The sequence below is a fragment of the Bos grunniens genome, chromosome 19 (assembly GCF_055505025.1).
Source record: "Bos grunniens cultivar Pamir isolate PY7600 chromosome 19, Bosgru_T2T1.0, whole genome shotgun sequence".
Taxonomy (NCBI): Eukaryota; Metazoa; Chordata; class Mammalia; order Artiodactyla; family Bovidae; genus Bos; species Bos grunniens.
Genome location: NC_141183.1, coordinates 44785813 through 44805758, shown reverse-complemented (window position 1 = coordinate 44805758; position 19946 = coordinate 44785813). Strand labels below are relative to the sequence as shown.

The 19946-nt window shown below is 37.3% G+C and overlaps 2 protein-coding genes across 14 annotated transcripts in view; one reads left to right on the top strand and one right to left on the bottom strand.

Annotated features, from left to right (window-relative positions):
• NF1 (neurofibromin 1) overlaps positions 1-19946 on the bottom strand; it is a 257608-nt gene that overhangs the window by 70636 nt on the left and 167026 nt on the right. Inside the window, exon 37 of one of the 13 annotated variants that reach the window (XM_086360192.1) lies at positions 17038-17937. The exons of the other annotated variants lie outside the window; for them this stretch is intronic. Within the exon in view, the coding sequence (XP_086216318.1) occupies positions 17634-17937 (304 nt within the window). The 3' untranslated portion in view covers positions 17038-17633. Of the gene's footprint in view, positions 1-17037; positions 17938-19946 lie in introns of those variants that run through there. 13 annotated transcript variants of the gene reach the window in all.
• OMG (oligodendrocyte myelin glycoprotein) lies at positions 3386-6095 on the top strand. The gene is made up of 2 exons (XM_086360197.1): positions 3386-3567; positions 4393-6095. The coding sequence occupies exons 1-2, from the start codon at positions 3565-3567 to the stop codon at positions 5719-5721; spliced, it is 1332 nt and encodes a 443-aa protein (XP_086216323.1). The 5' UTR covers positions 3386-3564; the 3' UTR covers positions 5722-6095.

Here is a 19946-nt window from a genome sequence, read left to right as displayed (position 1 = left end):
AATTTGTTATACTTTTCACAATATTGGGGTAATATATCCTAGAACAGCATGTTTCACAAAAGAATATGTAAATTAATTTACTGCTTAGTCTAGAATATAATAGTTGCATAAACAACTGTAGTTCTTGACAGACTTTTATAAAATGTAATGTGTCTGAATAACATCTAAAATAATTTGTAACAAACACTTCAGCCTACAAAAAATTATTTTTTGGAGTAATACACTATTATTTTATTTCATGAGAATTTCTAAAATCATAAGGACAGATGGTTTCAATTCAAGAGCATTAAAATGTATTTCCTGGACTTCCCTGGTGGTTCAGTGGTTAAGAATCCGCCTTGCAATGCAAGGGACACCAGTTTGATCCCTGGTCTGGGAAGATGCCACATGCAGCGGACCAACCAAGTTTGTGTGCCATAACTACTAAGCCCGCACTCTGGAGCCTGTGAGCTGCGCCTACTGAAGCCCATATGCCCTAGAGTCTGTGCCCCAACAAGAGAAGCCACTACAATGAGAAGCCTGAACCGCAAATAAAGAGGAGCCCCACTTTTCACAACTAGAGAAAGCATGCACATAGCAATGAAGTCCTAGCACAGCCAAAATATATACATGTTTTTAAATAAATCAAAAAATAAATAAAATGTACTTCCCTTTTTCTCCCATCTAAGTACTAACCAGGCCTGATCCCGCTTAGCTTCTGGATTAGACACATTCAGGGTGGTATGGCTATAAATAGTACTTCCACCCTCTTTTTCTTTTTGAGAATTTTCCAATAATCTTTGAATAACAGAAACAACCTCACATGTCCCCAAACTTAAGATAAGAAACATTGCTACTACTATTATACTGGAATTTTCTATCATATGCAGCAAAATCTGATTTCAATACAGCCTAAACACAAATTCATATGATCCTCTAGCTACTGAAACAACATGTTCTTTCTTTCAAAAAAAAAAAAAGTACTAGTAAGTATAATGGAACTGGATAACTCTACTTCCACATGGATATAATGAGACTTCCTAAAATTAAAAGGAGAGATTTAAGAAGTGTTTGGTAAACTGACCCCCAGGTCTTCTGTGGTGGCTCAGTGGTAAAGAATCTGCCTGCCAATGCAGGAGATGCGGGTTTGATACCTGCACTGGGAAGATCCCTGGAAAAGGAAATGGCAACCCACTCCAGTATTCTTGCCTGGGAAACCGCATGGTCAGAAGAGCCTGGTAGGCTATAGTCCATGGGGTTGCAGAGCCGGACACAACTTAGCAACTAAACAACAACAAACTGACCCTCAGCCACTTCCTGTGAAGTTTAACATACATACCCAGAAGCTAAAACAGAAGAAACTGAAATGTCAAAACTCTCATCTGGTATTTCCATAATATTGTTGAACACAGTATTTTTAAAACATTATTATTAAGCACTAAGATTGATGAGTGGCTTCTTAAATTCACAGAAAGAATCTTAAAGAGTTCAAGGCTGAACCCTCAAAGTAAAGTGGGAATAAAGTACCTAATCAATAATAAATTTCGAACACTACAGACATTTAAAATGTAGGTACTTTTCTAGGAACATTAATCTCATACAAAACATGACTCCTAGAGTATAGTTTCTCCTCTAAGAAAATAAGCTTCAATTTTTACAGTAAATTCTATTAGGGTAAAATTTGGGATAAAAGAATGGCAAATGTAATTTAGAGAAAAATGAAGGATTTAATAAATAGACATAAAGAGATTTTCTTTATATGTAATATGCTAATGAGTGAGTGAGTGAGTGAGTGAGTGAAAGTCGCTCGGTCTGTCCAACTCTTTACAACCTCATGGAATTCTCCAGGCCAGAATACTGGAGTGGGCAGCCTTTCCCTTCTCCTTGGGATCTTCCCAACCCAGGGATCAAACCAGGATCTCCTGCATTACAGGCAGATTCTTTACCAGCTGAGCCACAAAGGAAGTCCAATAACGGCTGGTTTTTTTTTTATTACTTTTAAATTTTATTTAATTTTTGGCTGTGCCGGGTCTTCACTGCTGTGAGGGTTTTTCCTCAGTTGTGGTTAGCAGAGGCCACTTTCCAGGTGAGGTGCTCGGGCTTTTCAATGCAGCGGCTTCTCTTGTTGTGGAGCACAGGATCTAGAGCGTGCGGGTTTCAGTAGTTGCAGCTCCCAGGCTCTAGATCACAGGCTCAGTAGCTGTGGCACGTGGGCTCAGCTGCTCCAGGGGTTGGGGGATCTTTCCCAACTAGGGGTCAAACCTGTGGAACCCGTGGTTCCTACACTGGCAGGTGGATTCTTCACTACTGAGCCACCATGGAAGCCCCATACCTTCTGGTTTTTAAATGGTAACAATTTGGCAAAAAAACTGTCATTACCTTGTTTTCTTTTCTAAGATAAGTTGGCTCTTCTAGAAATTAGATTCAACTTTTAATAGATTATTCATACAATTGGTCCACTAAAGAGTAGAGCTGAAGCGATCATAAATCTCATTTTATACAGCCCCTAATGAAAAACTTCCCTTTTACATTATTTCGTGTAATTTAAGAACTACAAACTGTTTTCTCAGTAAGATAAAATGTAAAACATTCTGAAGAAATCATCTAAAATTTATGCTATTATTTTCAAGCCATAAAATCAAATAAATAGTTATTCATATATTACCAAAGATGTCTCTGGAGAAAATAATATTCATATTCACTCATCAAAGTAACTTCATGAAGAAAAAAAATCCTTAATCCAAAAGACATAAAATAAAACACATTTACGTTACCACATGAACTGATAATTTAGAAAAAAGAGACGTTCATTTAAAAACACAGCCTCCCTCATTTGTATAGCCTGGGTAAAATAATCCTTTGTATCAAAAAGATAAAATAAAATAATCATATTAAGTACTTTTGTACTTCCCCAAAAGATGAACAGTTAAGTGGCTGATAAATTTGAAAAGGTGATTGTACATAATAATCACCACACTGGCGGAGCACATAAAAAATTAGATGTTATTTTTAAAAGTGACATGACAATTGTACCATTTTAGGAAAAAAAAAATTGAGAAGGCAGAGTTCAAAAACAGTTAAACTAATATCTTAGAAAACCATCCACAAGGAAGGTCAAGTTCATTTTCAGCATTTTTCAATGTATAAAAAGCATGAAAAGTAGGAGCATTATAAAGAACCATGAATTCTCCACGAGGTAAATGTTAAAATGTAAAGCCAAAGCTCAGACAAATACACAGAAATGAGTAGGGCCAGGTCTAAAGTCCACGAGGTTTTCCTTCCTATGGCAAATCTGAGCTATATGGGTACACTCAATGCTGTAAATTAAAAAAAGATTTTTTCGGGGTTCATTCTGTCGCGTGTGCACCTCCTGCAATAAATTTGAGTCCGCACCAATGACAGCTCTGCAGTCCTCCTATGTGGTACTGATCAGGTGGTTGCAGAGCTTCAGCTCACAGCAACACAATGCAGCTGAGCAGGCAAGCACAGCCCACAGCCAGAAGCGGTTCCTACTTTCCAGAACAAGGCGACCTTTAAGCTTAAGTTTCCCGGAGAAAATGAGATGCTGATGTTGAAGACGACACTATGGTAAGCTGTTATTTAAATCAGTAAAAAAATCGACTTCAGAATTTTTTTCTTTTTTTAAGAGAAAGTCAACGTTAGGATTGAATATATATTCAATAGCAAGTGCATGCACCAGAAATTTGCTGCAGTGTCAGTTGAGGGATTTCTTTCTAATATTCATTCACTTTGTAAATATACACATTGTTTTCCTTTAGACTCGGCACTGAAATATAGAGAAATCACTTTATAAAATGTGAGATTTTAAGGTATGGGGTTAATCAGATTTTTCAAGTGCCTTAAAATGTTTTGCAAGGATATATTTATCCTGAGAAGACGAAGGTGAATTTCAAAGTACTGTCTTAATATCTAAATAAAATCCATCTTATATATACACACTGACTATTTCTTTACTGCAGAGATCTTAAGGAAAAAACAAAACAAAACAAAACACCAAAACAGACACGACAGCCATTTTTTCCCATTTGAATAAGGAATAACAACATAAAAAAATAGTAACAGCTTAAGATTCTTTGGGATTTTTATTTGCCAAGAATACAATTTTATCAAGTCTCAAGGAAGATAAATAAGACAGATTATGGTAAAAAGAAAGGAGAAAATACAGAAGAGAGTAGGGGGAGAGAGTCTGTCTCTACCACATAGCCCCAGTTGAAGGATTAAGCATTTGGACTATAAATGAAGGGGAGCTTTGTTAGTTTAATCACTGGAACAATTATAAAAGAACTCAACAACAACGAGGTTTATTGAAAATTTTGCCTAATGCTAACTGACCCATGCAGATGCCTAATTGTATTTGCATATTAAAAGAAGGGTGTATCTGTTTGTTTCCAGGCTTTGATGGAATATCAGATATTGAAAATGTCTCCCAGCCTGTTCATCCTTCTGTTTCTCACACCTGGTATTTTATGCATTTGTCCTCTCCAATGTATATGCACCGAGAGGCACAGGCATGTGGACTGTTCAGGCAGAAACTTGACTACATTACCATCTGGACTGCAAGAGAATATTATCCATTTAAATTTGTCTTATAACCACTTTACTGATCTGCATAACCAGTTAACCCAGTACACCAATCTGAGGACCCTGGACATTTCAAATAACAGGCTTGAAAGCTTGCCTGCTCAGTTACCTCGGTCCCTCTGGAATATGTCTGCTGCTAACAACAACATTAAACTGCTTGAAAAATCTGATACTGCCTATCAGTGGAACCTTAAATACCTGGATGTTTCTAAGAATATGCTGGAAAAGGTTGTCCTCATTAAAAATACACTAAGAAGTCTTGAGGTTCTCAACCTCAGTAGTAACAAACTCTGGACAGTTCCAACCAACATGCCCTCCAAACTACATACCGTGGACCTGTCTAACAATTCCTTGACACAAATCCTTCCAGGAACATTAATAAACCTGACAAATCTCACACATCTTTACCTGCACAACAATAAGTTCACATTCATTCCAGATCAAGCTTTTGACCAACTCTTTCAGTTGCAAGAGATAACCCTTTACAATAACAGGTGGTCATGTGACCACCACCAAAACATTACTTATTTACTTAAGTGGATGATGGAAACAAAAGCCCATGTAATAGGGACTCCCTGTTCTAGCCAAATATCATCTTTGAAGGAACATAGCATATACCCCACACCTTCTGGATTTACCTCAAGCTTGTTCACTGTAAGCGGGATGCAGACAGTGGACACCATTAACTCTCTGAGTACGGTAACTCAGTCCAAAGTGACCAAAATACCCAAACAATATCGAACAAAGGAAACAACGTTTGGTGCCACTCTAAGCAAAGATACCACCTTGACTAGCACTGACAAGGCTTTTGTGCCCTATCCAGAAGATACATCCACAGAAACCATCAATTCTCGTGAAGCAGCTGCTGCAACTCTAACTATTCATCTCCAAGATGGAATGGTTACAAACACAAGCCTCACTAGCTCAACAAAATCATCCCCAACACCCATGACCCTAAGTATTACTAGTGGCATGCCAAATGATTTCTCTGAAATGCCTCAACAAAGCACAACCCTTAACTTACGGAGGGAAGAGACAACCACAGACGGAAAGACACGCTTACCTTCTGTGGCAAGTGCTTGGAAAGTAAATGCTTCGTTTCTCTTAATGCTCAATGCTGTGGTCATGCTGGCTGTCTGAGGGTCTGCACTTTTCTGAAATTTAATGAATGAACTCCTCCCTGATGTACAGCTGGGAAAATATTCCCCTATCTAACCAGTGACTCAAGCTTATATTAAGTATTTAAGAAAGCCAGTCTTACCGTTTCTGACTCTGATGTAAATGAAGTAACTTGTCTTAAATAAAAGAAGTGCACAATGTCTTGGTACTTGCTGCTATTTTACTGTCTTAATGAAGTAAAACTAATGAGTTTCCTTTTTTAAAAAAATAAAGTGTTTTCTTTTTAAGGCTTCAATTTACTGCACAAAATATAAAGCATCTAAACTTTAATATGTATTTTATGTATGTTTACACTGTCAAACATCTGGGAAAAAAATAAAAGGTCTATGCTCATATCTGTGTCACTTGGCTTTCTAGTCATACCAACTTAATTTACTTACTAGAAATGACATGACAAACTTTTTTGCTCTAAGGTACTTTGGTAAAGTCTTTATGGCAAATATAATACTGGAGGTATCCAAGCATTCTGCCACTAAAGTAAAACTGTGGTTGCCTCCCCATGAATGGTAACGTCACATCATTATTTTACACACAAGCCATAATTGTTTTAAATCTAAATGATGTCCTGCTTCTGAGGAACTCTTGGCTACTTTACAGATTATATAATGGACAAAAGCTCTTCAAAAAGCTAGAGGACACTAGGCTTTGCATTTTAATAAGGCAAGTTTGATGGCTTTGTTTTTTTGCACTGTATAAAAGTATTAAAAATGCAATAAAAATTTAAACTTAAAAGACATATAAAGAAGGAACAGTTTTAGTGAATATTTAACAAACTATTCATTAGTAGAAAACTAAAATAATTATACAGTTAAAAGTCTTCTATGAGCAGGAAAGAGAAATTTATCTTTTGTACATCAGAAGTTAGAATCTGACTTAGCTAAGTCAAAATCAACATTAGTTTCAGGATAAAATCATGGGGGTCTAACGAACACCAGCAGTACTAACAGAGGGAGAGGAAAAGAAAAGGAGAAAAGCCAAAGAAGGCTGGAATTCATTTGGTGCTACAACCAGGTGATGAGTCCAATAAAACAGACAGCAGGACTAGAGCGGGCGTGAGATACATCCGGGTACTCCAAGTCAAACTGCACTGGGGCTTCAACTAGAAGAAAACTGAGAACTGTCTACTAATACAAAGGAAGCCATTGTTTGAATTAAGAGACAAACATAAGTAATAGCCAAGAGTCAGAAAAAGAAGTCCTGAAAACAAGGCTAGATTAAAATGCAAGACAGCATAATTGAAATTGGTGAGCCACAAATGAGGAATTTAATTTGTGCCATAAGGAGGAATCTATTTCAAGCATTCTTAGAGTTGGGAAAAGAGTACAGAAAGAAATTTAAAAATTAAGATAGTTTTCTTTCCACGTTTGGGAACATTTCTATTCAGAGACACAGAAAAGTAACAATCTTATGCTCTCTTCATTTTTTCTTTCTTTTAAGGGGCAGGCTTATGGAAAAATTACTTTTAAGCTTCAGTAAAGCAATTCCTCTCCTATACGGACTTATTATTTCAGAGACTCTGAGACATTTTTCTGCCCTGGCAAACCTACTTGGTTCACTACTGTCAGGAGGGGATTCACCATGAAGAAAAGGAGTTATCTGAGATAGGCCCTAAATGATTTTAAAATGGGTATGCTGTCTCCACTCTCTCCCAATACTGATCTAGTATCTTCACCATCAATGGTAGAGGCTAACTGCTTAGGTATTTCCTACTCTACCACACACTTGCATCTTGTTTTAAAAATACACACACTCTGAACTCCACAGAAAGTAGGTTTCTTAGAGTTAATTGTCTTTCACTCTGAGGGTGCCAAAAATTCAATGTTGTCTTAGAAATCCCATGAGGAAAAATGACCAAAAAGTGTAATTTATATATTATAGCATTAGCAGCACCTATAAATTATGCCAATTTTATCGACATATCTGCAAAATGCAGGTAAAAAATACAGTAAATTTACCAGCACAACACATGTCAACCACACAGACTCTAAGTCCTCAGAAAGAAGTACAGTAATTAGTAATTATATACTTTCATGGAAATTGTATTCTTATCATTAATAATGGAGGAGAGATCATTACTTGCCAATACAACAAGAACTACCATATTATTGGGCTCCATAAACATTCAAAATGCAGTAGTCCTCAGCATCTATCTCTCAAACTCGTAAGGTCCATCCATCCATACTGAAGGTTTGATTTTATTTTACAAGTAACTTTTGTTTCTCACCAGTCAAGAGAACTCATATAAGAGAACAAACACAAAAGCAAATGTAATAAGGGAGAAAGTCATGGTGAAGAATATGTGCTTTGATGTCCAATCTTCTAGCCCTAAATCCTGTCTCTGACACTTCTCAGCTATATAACCCTGGACAAGTTACCAATGTCCTAAGTCACAGTTTCATAACCCATAAAATGGGCTAGCAGAACTTATTCATAGAGGGCATTTACTCCTAAGCAATAAATGGCATAATTCACATATAGTCTTAGCAGTGCCTTGGCTCCTCACATTCTATGTGCAGTAATGCCACTGTTACACGTCTATGTCCAAGCTCAGTTCGTTGAGAAATTCCCATGTATGTCAACACCCAAGCTCTAAGAGCGAGAGAACGAAATGGTAAATTTGCTTCAGTCCTGCTCCTCCACCCTCCAGGGTTCAAGTTCAGATGTTAATGAGATGGGACCCAGAAGAGAGAGAAACATTCACTTATGAGAGCAGAATGATAAAATGTCTCCTATTGCTAACTTAAAAGATCTCAAATATGTCTTCTTCAATGACCATTATCATCAACCATCTTTTAAATATTATTTGGGAAATTCCAGAACAAAAACAATGAATAAAATTATTGAAAAAATCAAAATGGTTATTATTAACAGGTGAAATAATTATTATCTATCTAAAGGATCCCTCAGGAATGCCTTCAGAAGAACAACGTTAATAACAAATATACAAACATTAATGGTTTTCTCATATGCTGGCAACAAATAATTAGAAAATTATAGGAAAAGGATACTATATTCATGACAGCAAATAACAAACCAAAATATATAATGCCAAGAAAAACATTCACATGAAATGTGCAGGACCAAATGGAGAAAAGTTAAAAAAAAATTAATGAGATGTATAAACCAAGACTTGATGAAGATGATAAACAAAGGTCTCCCATTCATTTATTCTTTCACTGAAGTATTTTTTTAGCACCTGGAATGTACCAGGAACAAAGGTTAACTAAAGGAGACACACCTTGATTGATGCTGTAAAGACGAATTAATTCCAGATAATTTATGGATTAAGCCAACTCTGATAAACATTCCAATGAGATTCTTTTTAGAATAAAATACTCAAGTCCATCTGGAAAAATAAGTGGGAAAGAACAGAAAAAGGAAAAAATAGAAAAATCTTAGCCTTTCTATGTCAGTTGTAAAAATTAAGGCAGAGTAGTAGTGGCATAAAAATAAAAAAGAAGATAAATGTAATATAGAAATGACAGCACAATTAGAGCACACAACAATTAAGAATTCTTTGTGCCTCCATTTCCTCAAAGGGTTGTTGTGAGGGGAAAAATGAGTTAACACACGTAAAGTGCTTAGAACAGTGCCTACCACGTAGTACATTCTCAAACAGTGGAAAAAGTCAAAAATCAAAGCGGAAAGTAAAGATGCAAAAAGCAACGCTGGGAAAATTTGAAAGGAGTCCAATTCAATACTCACTTCATGTGATACACCTACATAGTGAACTAAAAAAGATAACATAAAAAAGGAAGTCTTAAAACCAACAGGAGAATAAAAAAGAATACGAATCTCTCAGTGGAAGGCTTTTATTTTAAATTAGAAAAATAAAAAAACACCCACAAAGAAATCATCAATGGTTTATACAAAACCCCAAATTTCTTATGTTGGGACTAATAAGCCTGATGAAAAATACTCAGAGAAAAACATAAAGGAGATCGCTAATCAAATGCTCATAAAATTGACAGGAAAAATACTTAGATTTCCCAATGGATAAGTATGTGAAGGACACAAACAGAAATGTTTAAAAGACAGGAAGTGTGGGGACTGACAAATATATGGGGAATATGGCAATCACATAATAAATGACAAAAATAAAACGTGACGCCATGCTCATTACTAAATCAGCAAGCAATTTTTTTTAAGTAATAAAAATCAATGCTGGGGAAGACACAGTTAAACAGCCACATTCACATATTGGTACAACTCTTCTGAAAAGTAACTGGCAACTGTGATGAGAAAATAGCTATTCTGAGTTGCTGCCTAAGCATTTTTCAGTATGACAACACTACACATGCCCCGTGGCTGGACATTTAGATAAGGACTCAAGTTAGAATTCCCACCACAATTTCCCACTTTGCTTTTCCTGGAGCACCTTTTAAAATAACCATATAGAAGTGAGCCTGCAAACAGTTAAGGGACTGTCACCCCAACCACCTTATAGCAGGTGCTCTCTCTCTCTCTTCTCTTGACCTGGCACAGAGGACTGCTCTGCCATCCGCCCAGCTCACTGTGCATGCTTGCTCCCACCCCTCTCCGCCCCACGTTTCTGGGATCTCTAAATAATAAAATCCCGTGACTTCGTCTGAATGTACTGAAACCGAGCCTTCAATCAAAATAACCCCAGGAGTTTTCACTTCCCTCAGAAATTGAGGGCGCTACTTGCCAACCTTGAGTTGGTGGCTTGTGCCTCATTCAAAAAGTCATAATCTGCATATTTTTAACTTAATATATCAATTACAGGTTGTGGGGTGGGGCAACAAAACAGTGATCAAAAACCTAAAATATTTTAACCTTTAATCTAGTAAATTCTAGGTAAATATCAGCATTCTTTCAAACATCAAGAAAACCAGAATGCTAAGTATCTATCATTAGGAAAGTGGTTAAGTAAATGATGACCCACAGGCCAGAATATTACATGACCAATACAAATATTTATGTAGTTTCTTTTTTAACTTTGAAATGTATAAAATGCAAATACTACAAAGATAGAGTGAAAACTATATAAATGTGTTACAGAACTATGTATAAAAACAAAAAACATAAATATGCTGAAATGCATATATGTATACCAAGTATTTTTTATTGCCTGTTTTGTCTTTGAAAAATACAAGAGGTATAAGAAAAGAATTATTGAAATAGGTGTCCAAGGGTTCTAGGTTGAGTAAGAAAATCAGACGATGCAAAATGAACTGTGAATAGGGAAGGGGAAGTTAAGAAACTGGAGGGTACCATGACATATAGATCAGAGACTGAGAAGTACTATCAGATTTCTTGGAAGCATATACAGCTTACGTTAGTTCTACATGGTTAATCATTGTGCCTCGGACTGTTCTCCAGCAAATCTAACCAGACAAGCTCTTTCTCTCCTAAAAATGAGACAACAACAAAAAAACACCAAAAATCTTCAACAAGTGTCTGTTTCTCAGTCAGTCAGTCAGTTCAGTAGCTCAGTCGTGCCTGGCTCTTTGCAACCACATGGACTGCAGCATGCCAGGCTTCCCTGTCCATCACTAACTCCCAGAGCTTGCTCAAACCCATGTCCGTTGAGTCGGTGATGCCATCCAACCATCTCATCCTCTGTCGCCCCTTTTCTTCCTGCCTTCAATCTTTCCCAGCATCAGGGTCTTTTCCAGTGAGTCAGTTCTTCACATCAGGTGGCCAGAGGACTGGAGTTTCAGCTTCAGCATCAGTCCTTCCAATGAATATTCAGGACTGATTTCCTTTTGGATTAACTGGTTTGACCTCCTTGCAGTCCAAGGGACTCTCAAGAGTCTTCTCCAACACCACAGTTCAAAAGCATCAATTCTTCAGCGCTCAGCTTTCTTTATAGTCCAACTCTCACATCCATACATGACTATTGGAAAAACCATAGCTTTGACTAGGCGGACCTTTGTTGGCAAAGTAATGTCTTTGTTTTTTAATATGCTGTCTAGGTTGGTCATAGCTTTTCTTCCAGGGAGCATCTTTTAATTTCATGGCTGCAGTCACCATCTGCAGTGATTTTGGAGCCCAAGAAAGTAAAGTCTGTCACTGTGTCCATTGTTTCCCCATCTATTTCCCAGGAAGTGATGGGACCGGACGTCATGATCGTAGTTTTCTGAATGTTGGGTTTTAAGCCAGCTTTTTATTACTCTCCTCTTTCACTTTCATCAACAGGATCTTTAGTTCTTTACTTTCTGCCATAAGGGTGGTATCATTGTGTATCTGAGGTTATTGATATTTCTTTCAGCAATCTTGATGCTAGCTTGTGCTTCATCCAGCCCAGCATTTCTCAAGATGTACTCTGCATATAAGTTAAATAAGTAGGGTGACAATATACAACCTTGGCGTACTCCTTTCCCTGTTTGGAACCAGTCTGTTGGTCCATGTCCAGTGCTAACCATTGCTTCTTGACCTGCATACAGATTTCTCAGGAGTCAGGTCAGGTGGTCTGGTATTCCCATCTCTTGAAGAATTTTCCAGTTTGTTGTGATCCACACAGTCAAAGGCTTTGGCATAGTCAATAAGGCAGAAATAAATGTTTTTCTGGAACTCTCTTGCTTTTTCCATGATCCAATGGATGTTGGCAATTTGATCTCTGGTTCCTCTGCCTTTTCTAAATCCAGCTTGAACATCTGGAAGTTCACGGTTCATGTACTGTTGAAATTGTATCTCAGAATAAAATCTAAATTCTTAATAGCTTACTAACATGTATGATCAAGCCCTTGGTTCCCTTTACAGTGCCATCTTAAAAATTTCCAACTCCATCGCACTGTATAGTTCAAACAGAACATTTTTCTATCCCTGTAATTCACCATACTCTCTCTTGCCATGAGGCTCTCAGAAATTCTGCATGTCCTCGCTGCCACACTCCTTTTCCTCTTCTTCCCCTGGCAAACCTTATTCATCCTCTTTATTTCAGTTTAGATATTACCTCCGGCTAGGAGCTTTTTTTGGGGGGGGGGATCTTGATCTGAATTTATTAAATAAAAGAATTAATAAAGAACAAAGATATGACTGGTGGGCTAACAATAACCTTCTTAAGACAGAAAAAGTCAAACCTCCAAGTCTTTCTTATTCTAGAGCCTAAGTTTCTTCCAACAGGTCAAAGTCACAGCTTCAAAGTCCAGATAAAACAGAGATTAAAGAAAATTTATAAATGAAGGATGATTTGGCTAGCCTGCTATTTGTCACATAAGAAATTAGTTCTAGGTAGTGGGGAGCTACCTCTGGAACAATTCCAGAGAAAGGTTAGTTTTGTTGCTGCTGTTGCTAAGTAGCTTCAGTCGTGTCCGACTCTGTGCGACCCCACAGACGGCAGCCCACCAGGCTCCGCAGTCCCTGGGATTCTCCAGGCAAGAACACTGGAGTGGGTTGCCATTTCCTTCTCCAATGCATGAAAGTGAAAAGTGAAAGTGCTGTAAACAATTTAGTACAAGTAGATTACTCAAGGGAAATCAAGGAAATAGAAAAAAATAAAAAGCCACCTCAAGGTGTTAATAATGTATTAAGCAGGTTACTTTCCTTCACACTTTCAAAACTGATACAAGTGAGGTTTTTAAGAAGGTTGTCTTTCAAGAAATGTCATTTTTGGTTCAACAGCCCCAACTCTGTTAAGCACGTTCAGGCAACAGTTGAGACAAATGCTCAATACATCCATTTATCTTTTCTTTTTTTTTTTATTTTTTAACTTTACAATATTGTATTGGTTTTGCCAAATATGGCCTGATATTGTGAATTTGTTGGAAGTTATTGATGAAATCAAAGTACAGAAATTAAACATACACATACAAATACTCATAAAAAAAGCAAAACTGTACAGGTTTTTCCTGATTAAAACAATTCTAAGAGTATTTAAAGTACATTGTGATTTAGTATAAAAGCATGAGTTAAGACCGTCACCAATAGTCTTATTGTGAGTAAATGATTAAATGTGTCCTCTGGTGAAGATCTAAATAACATGTATTTCATATGGGCATTTTAAAGAATAGATTAAATCATGTACATTAAAGCATTTTGTAGGTGCTACATAAATATTTTAAATATTACTCCTGTGCCTTATATAAGAGATTCTTGGTAATTAAAAAGGTTAGAGATGGAGATGACTGAACCCAGAGTGGCATATAATTGCTTATGTACCTATCCTCTTTAATTACACTTTAAATAATTTATAAGATTTGTTATTCATTCATTTATATATGGAAAATATAGTTTATCAGTAAAAAAAAATTAGATATCTGAATTTCAAATGGGTATCTCAAAGCCAAACATCAAATAAATCTGATGAAATATACTCAATACCAGGAAATGCAGTTTTTCACTTTGTGTTATTCTGTTGCCCATAGTCACAGATCAAACAGAATACTTCTGGAAGGCTGAGGGAATTCAAATGCCTGTCAAATGCTTGCCTCAATAGAAAATAAACTAAGATTTAATGGCTTTTCATCGACAAAGAAAAAAAAAATCACTAAGGAAAAATAAAGATGCCATACACCACAATAACCACTGGGAAGGCCTTTGCTTGCCAATCAAAGCCTCAGTGACCACTACTGCACCCGGGACATTGTATAGTGTAAGAGTAACTGGCGCACAGCCACAGCTGCCCACCAGCTCTATCACTTAACCACAAGGCGCTCTGTTGTATTTCCTCATGCCAATGACAGATAATTAAAGAAAGCTGATACATGTTCAAAAATAATTTCATCTATTTACAGGCTCTAGTATTCTTTTTCATGCTATGGCTTTTCTACAATTGGAAATCTTTCTTGCTTAACAAAGTATACTTTGATAAAGTGTTATGAGTCTCTTGCCCTAATATTAAATTTTTTTAAAAGCTGTAGGACGTTAAATATGAACTTAGAAACGCACTGTAAAGGCTAAAACATAGTAAAAGTAATCAAAGAATGAAGGAGTCACCTGAAACTAGTAAAACATCTTCCTATACTATGATGATATGATAATCTTTAAACATAATAATAAAACATAATAAACATAATAAAACATAATCAAAGTAATCAAAGAATGAAGGAGTCACCTGAAACTAGTAAAACATCTTCCTATACTATGATGATATGATAAACTGATTTTAATTCTAAATTTCTTTATATTTTTCTTCAAAGTAGTCATGTTTGAGTCTTTAAGCTCTTATTCCAATGAGGCTGTCATTTGTGAAAACACCTTTGGGGGCCTTTCTTTCAAATATTACTACAAGCCAGTTTATATATAACACAAGAAAAAAATCATTTTAAGCAAAAATATTACTAAATGACATTTTGCTTTACCAAAAACTTTCAAGAATGAATATTTTCCTACCACATTTACACAGAACATACTACACTTCCAAAAATGTACTTCTCTTAAAATGTGTGCTCAAAAGCATAAGGGTTTAAAGTAAGTACCTCACCTACAACAGTGACTCTTCTGAAGGGAACAATATTCACTTGGATACATTTATCCTTAGATGCTTGTTTTAGAATTGTTACATGTTGTTTCCGGAGAAGGCAGTGGTACCCCACTCCAGTACTCCTGCCTGGAAAATCCCATGGACGGAGGAGTCTGGAACGATGCAGTCCATGGGGTCGCTGAGGGTTGGACACAACTGAGCGACTTCACTTTCACTTTTCACTTTCATGCATTGGAGAAGGAAATGGCAACCCATTCCAGTGTTCTTGCCTGGAGAATCCCAGGGACGGGGGAGCCTGGTGAGCTGCCGTCTATGGGGTCACACAGAGTTGGACACGACTGAAGTGACTTAGCAGCAGCACATGCTGTTACATAATATCAAACCTCATAAATATATCTCAGGATTATTTCCTTTCAAGGCTTATATATTTACATTAAAAGAGGTGAGCCACAGTTGATTAAAAATATAGCTGTTTTCATAGCAATAGATGGACTGCAGCCACTAATTGCTTCTTTTTAAGTACATTCAGAAAACGAAGATCATGGCATCCGGTCCCATCACTTCATGGGAAATAGAAGGGGAAACAGTGTCAGACTTTATTTTTCTGGGCTCCAAAATCACTACAGATGGTGACTGCAGCCATTAAATTAAAAGACACTTGCTCCTTGGAAGGAAAGTTATGACCAACCTAGATAGCATATTCAAAAGCAGAGACATTACTTTGCCAACAAAGGTCCGTCTAGTCAAGGCTATGGTTTTTCCTGTGGTCATGTATGGATGTGAGAGTTGGACTGTGAAGAAGGCTGAGCGCCGAAGAATTGATGCTTTTGAACTGTGGTGTTGGAGAAGACTCTTGAGAGTCCCTTGGACTGCAAGGAGATCCAACCAGTCCATTCTGAAGGAGATCAGCCCTGGGATTTCTTTGGAAGGAATGGTGCTAAAGCTGAAACTCCAGTACTTTGGCCACCTCATGCGAAGAGTTGACTCAGTGGAAAAGACTCTGATGCCGGCAGGGATTGGGGGCAGGAGGAGAAGGGGACGACAGAGGACGAGATGGCTGGATGGCATCACTGACTCGATGGACGTGAGTCTCAGTGAACTCCGGGAGTTGGTGATGGACAGGGAGGCCTGGCGTGCTGCAATTCATGGGGTCCGCAGAGTCGGACACAACTGAGCGACCGATCTGATCTGAAGTACTATCAAGTCATAACTACCAAATTATTCACTATGTATCAATCACTACATCCTCTTTGTCGAGTAAACCAAAGCCTTGTTTCCTAACGCCCAAGGCCACTATACTTCTATAAACTAAGGATCACAGAAAACAAAACCACTTGAGAAATCTTCTGGCTCAATTCAGGACTCCAACTCTAATCACTATTATTAAATCAAGTCTTTTTCCTTTAAACTATAGTCATGTGTATCCATAATTAAAATTGGAAATTAGCCTTAACACTATCACTGAATGATACATATATGTAATATTTATATTATATTGTCAACAGCCTAGAGTGCAGCAAACTAGTGTCCAATAACATGTTACTTGCAGCCTGTTTCTGTATGACCTGCAAGGTAAGAATGGTTCTTTTTGGTTAAAAAACCAAACTCAAAACAAAAACAAGAAAAAAAGAAAAGCTTTATGTGGCTTGTAAAGCCTAAAATATTTACTACCTGGTCTTTTGATAAATAAGCTTGCTAATCTCCACTTGGATAATTGATAAAGCTACCCACTCAGTCTGTAAGATAAGGATCAGTTCAGTTCAGTTGCTCAGTCGTGTCCGACTCTTTGTGACCCCATGGACTGTAGCACACCAGGCTCCCCTGTCCATCACCAACTCCCAGAGCTTGCTCAAACCCATGTCCGTTGAGTCGGTGATGCCATCCAACCATCTCATCCTCTGTCGCCCCTTTTCTTCCTGCCTTCAATCTTTCCTAGCATCAGGGTCTTTTTCAATGAGTCAGTTCTTCACATCAGGTGGCCAGAGGACTGGAGTTTCAGCTTCAGCATTAGTCCTTCCAATGAATATTCAGGACTGATTTCCTTTTGGATGGACTGGTTTGATCTCCTTGCAGTCCAAGGGACTCTCAAGAGTCTTCTCCAACACCACAGTTCAAAAACATCAATTCTTCAGCGCTCAGCTTTCTTTATATAGTCCAACTCCCACATCCATACATGACTACTGGAAAAACCATAATTTGACTAGATGGACTTTTGTCGACAAAGTAATGTTTCTGTTTTTTAATGTGCTGTCTAGGTTGGTCATAGCTTTTCTTCCAAGGAGCAAGTGTCTTTTAATTTAATGGCTGCAGTCACCATCTGCAGTGATTTTGGAGCCCAAGAAAATAAAGTCTGTCACTGTGTCCATTGTTTCCCCACCTATTTGCCATGAAGTGATGGGACTGGATGCCATGATCTTCATTTTTTGAATGTTGAGTTTTAAGCCAGCTTTTTCATTCTCCTCTTTCACTTTCATCAAGAGGATCTTTAGTTCTTCGCTTTCTGCCATAAGGGTGATGTCATTGTGTATCTGAGGTTATTGATATTTCTCCTGGCAATCTTGATTTCAGTTTGTGCTTCATCCAGCCCGGCATCTCTCATAATGTACTCTGCATATAAGTTAAATAAGCAGGGTGACAATATACAGCCTTGATGTACTCCTTTCCCGATTTGGAACCAGTCTGTTGTTCTATGTCTGGTTCTAACTGTTGCTTCTTGACCTGCATACAGATTTCTCAGGAGATAGTTAAGGTGGTCTGGTATTCCCATCTTTTTAAGAATTTTCCACAGTCTGTTGTGATCCACACAGTCAAAGGATAAAGCACAACAATGTAAGGATAAAGTACAACAATTTTTTTGAAGCAGAATCAACAAGACTTAGTGATTAATCAGACGCATGCGGTTACAAAAAGGCTGAAATGAAGACTGATATTTAGCTTTCTATTTAATAAAGAGAAGGAGGGAATATTGGGAGACAGATACTTCTCCAAACATGTATTTTGCAACTAAGGAGAAATGTGCTCTTTTTCTTATATTAGATTCCTACAGTGAAGAGACTGATATTCTACTGTAGAAGTACTTACGTACAATTCTAAGATACTCACGTTTAAGTCTAACATAACAATAGTCTGTTTTTGCACATGTTCATATACACTTTCTCAGGAAGCTTCCAAATATCTTTTTGAAACATAACTGTCCACAATGAAAAGTCACTTGCTACTACACGGTATTGGGGGAAAAAAAGAAACAAGCAGCCCAAAATGGAGTCACTTGTGTTAAAATCAAGACTTAATACCAAATCTAACTGCAGTTACAACCTTCTCCAGGAATGTAATCCTAACCAGTGGAATCTTCTGGTCAGTACCAATGAGATAATCATTTCCATCCCCAAAAGGAAGATGAGATAATCTGCCACACAGACAGATGCTTTTCATACCCCATGTAAGTTACTTAAGCTTGAAATAATTTTTTATGATTTCCTTGTCTTGCCTTTAAAAACGTTCCTTTTCCATAATCCTCTGGAGCTCCTCTCTATTAGACAGGATGCTGTCCAATTCATAAACTGTTCAATAAAACCAATTAGATCTTTAAAATTTACTTGGTTGAATTTCTGTTACTTTACATAGGTAAAGGATGTGAATGCACTTTTGACCTACATCATACAAGTAAGAAATCCTCTCAAAAGAGAAGCCAGAAAGTAGAGAGAGGACTTAAACTCAGGCCTCTGAGTTGCAAATTTATGTTTATGGTGCAGGGAAAGCTATAAATGACCAAATGTCTAAAATAATAGACATATCAGCCTCCCCCATGAAGAAACAAAGATAAGATATTTCAATAAATTCCAGTGTTTGTTGTACACTACTCTGTACAAGTACTCACTGCGCCAGAAGGTACAAAGAAGAGGTTGTACCTGATCACAAGGAAGCCAGAGGATACAATAGAGAAAAAGAGTCTGATACATGCGCTAGACACACTAAGTCCTAAAATGTCTGATTTGGAAGTATAGAATTAAGAAAGGCTCGCATCAAAAGGGCTTCCCTGGTGGCTCAGAGGGTAAAGCACCCTGCAATGTAGGAGACCTGGGTTTGATCCCTGGGTCAGGAAGATCCCCTGGAGAAGGAAATGGCAACCCACTCCAGTACTCTTGCCTGGAAAATCCCATGGACAGAGAAGCCTGGTAGACTACAGTCCATGGAATCGCAAAGAGTCGGACATGACTGAGCGACTTCACTTTACATAAAAAGATGCTGCCATCAGAGTTAGACACTGAAGAAGAATGGAATTTTGAATGAGGAAGAAATACTCTGGGCAGATGGGAGAGACTGCACAAAGATAAAAGAAGCAGGGGTATTTAAAGGCATGAATAATGGCAAATGATTTCTTTTTTGGGGGAGAGAATTTAAGTGCTGCAGAGTTCAGAAATTTTAACTTTACTTAATTATCATCAAAGACTTGGGCAGCTTAAGATCAATAAGAAGAAAATAAGAAATCAAAGGTAATGATGCAGTTAATTTGAGAAAGATATATCTGTGTATAAGAACAGGAAAAGAAAAAAATGTTGAATTTAAAATTTTAAGTAAGTTGAGATTGAGGTGTTTGAAGCATCAATAAAAATTTACATGTGCATTATCTTAGTGCTCTGATTTATAATATCTACTCTGGTTGCTAAGAGGCTTTTTATGTTTACTTCTTAGGTCTGATCATACAAACTTTCAATTTAATAGAGGTCTGTACCTAATATAAATAAGATTTATAGTCTTTATACTATACATACCTAATATAAATAAGATTTAGCAAGCA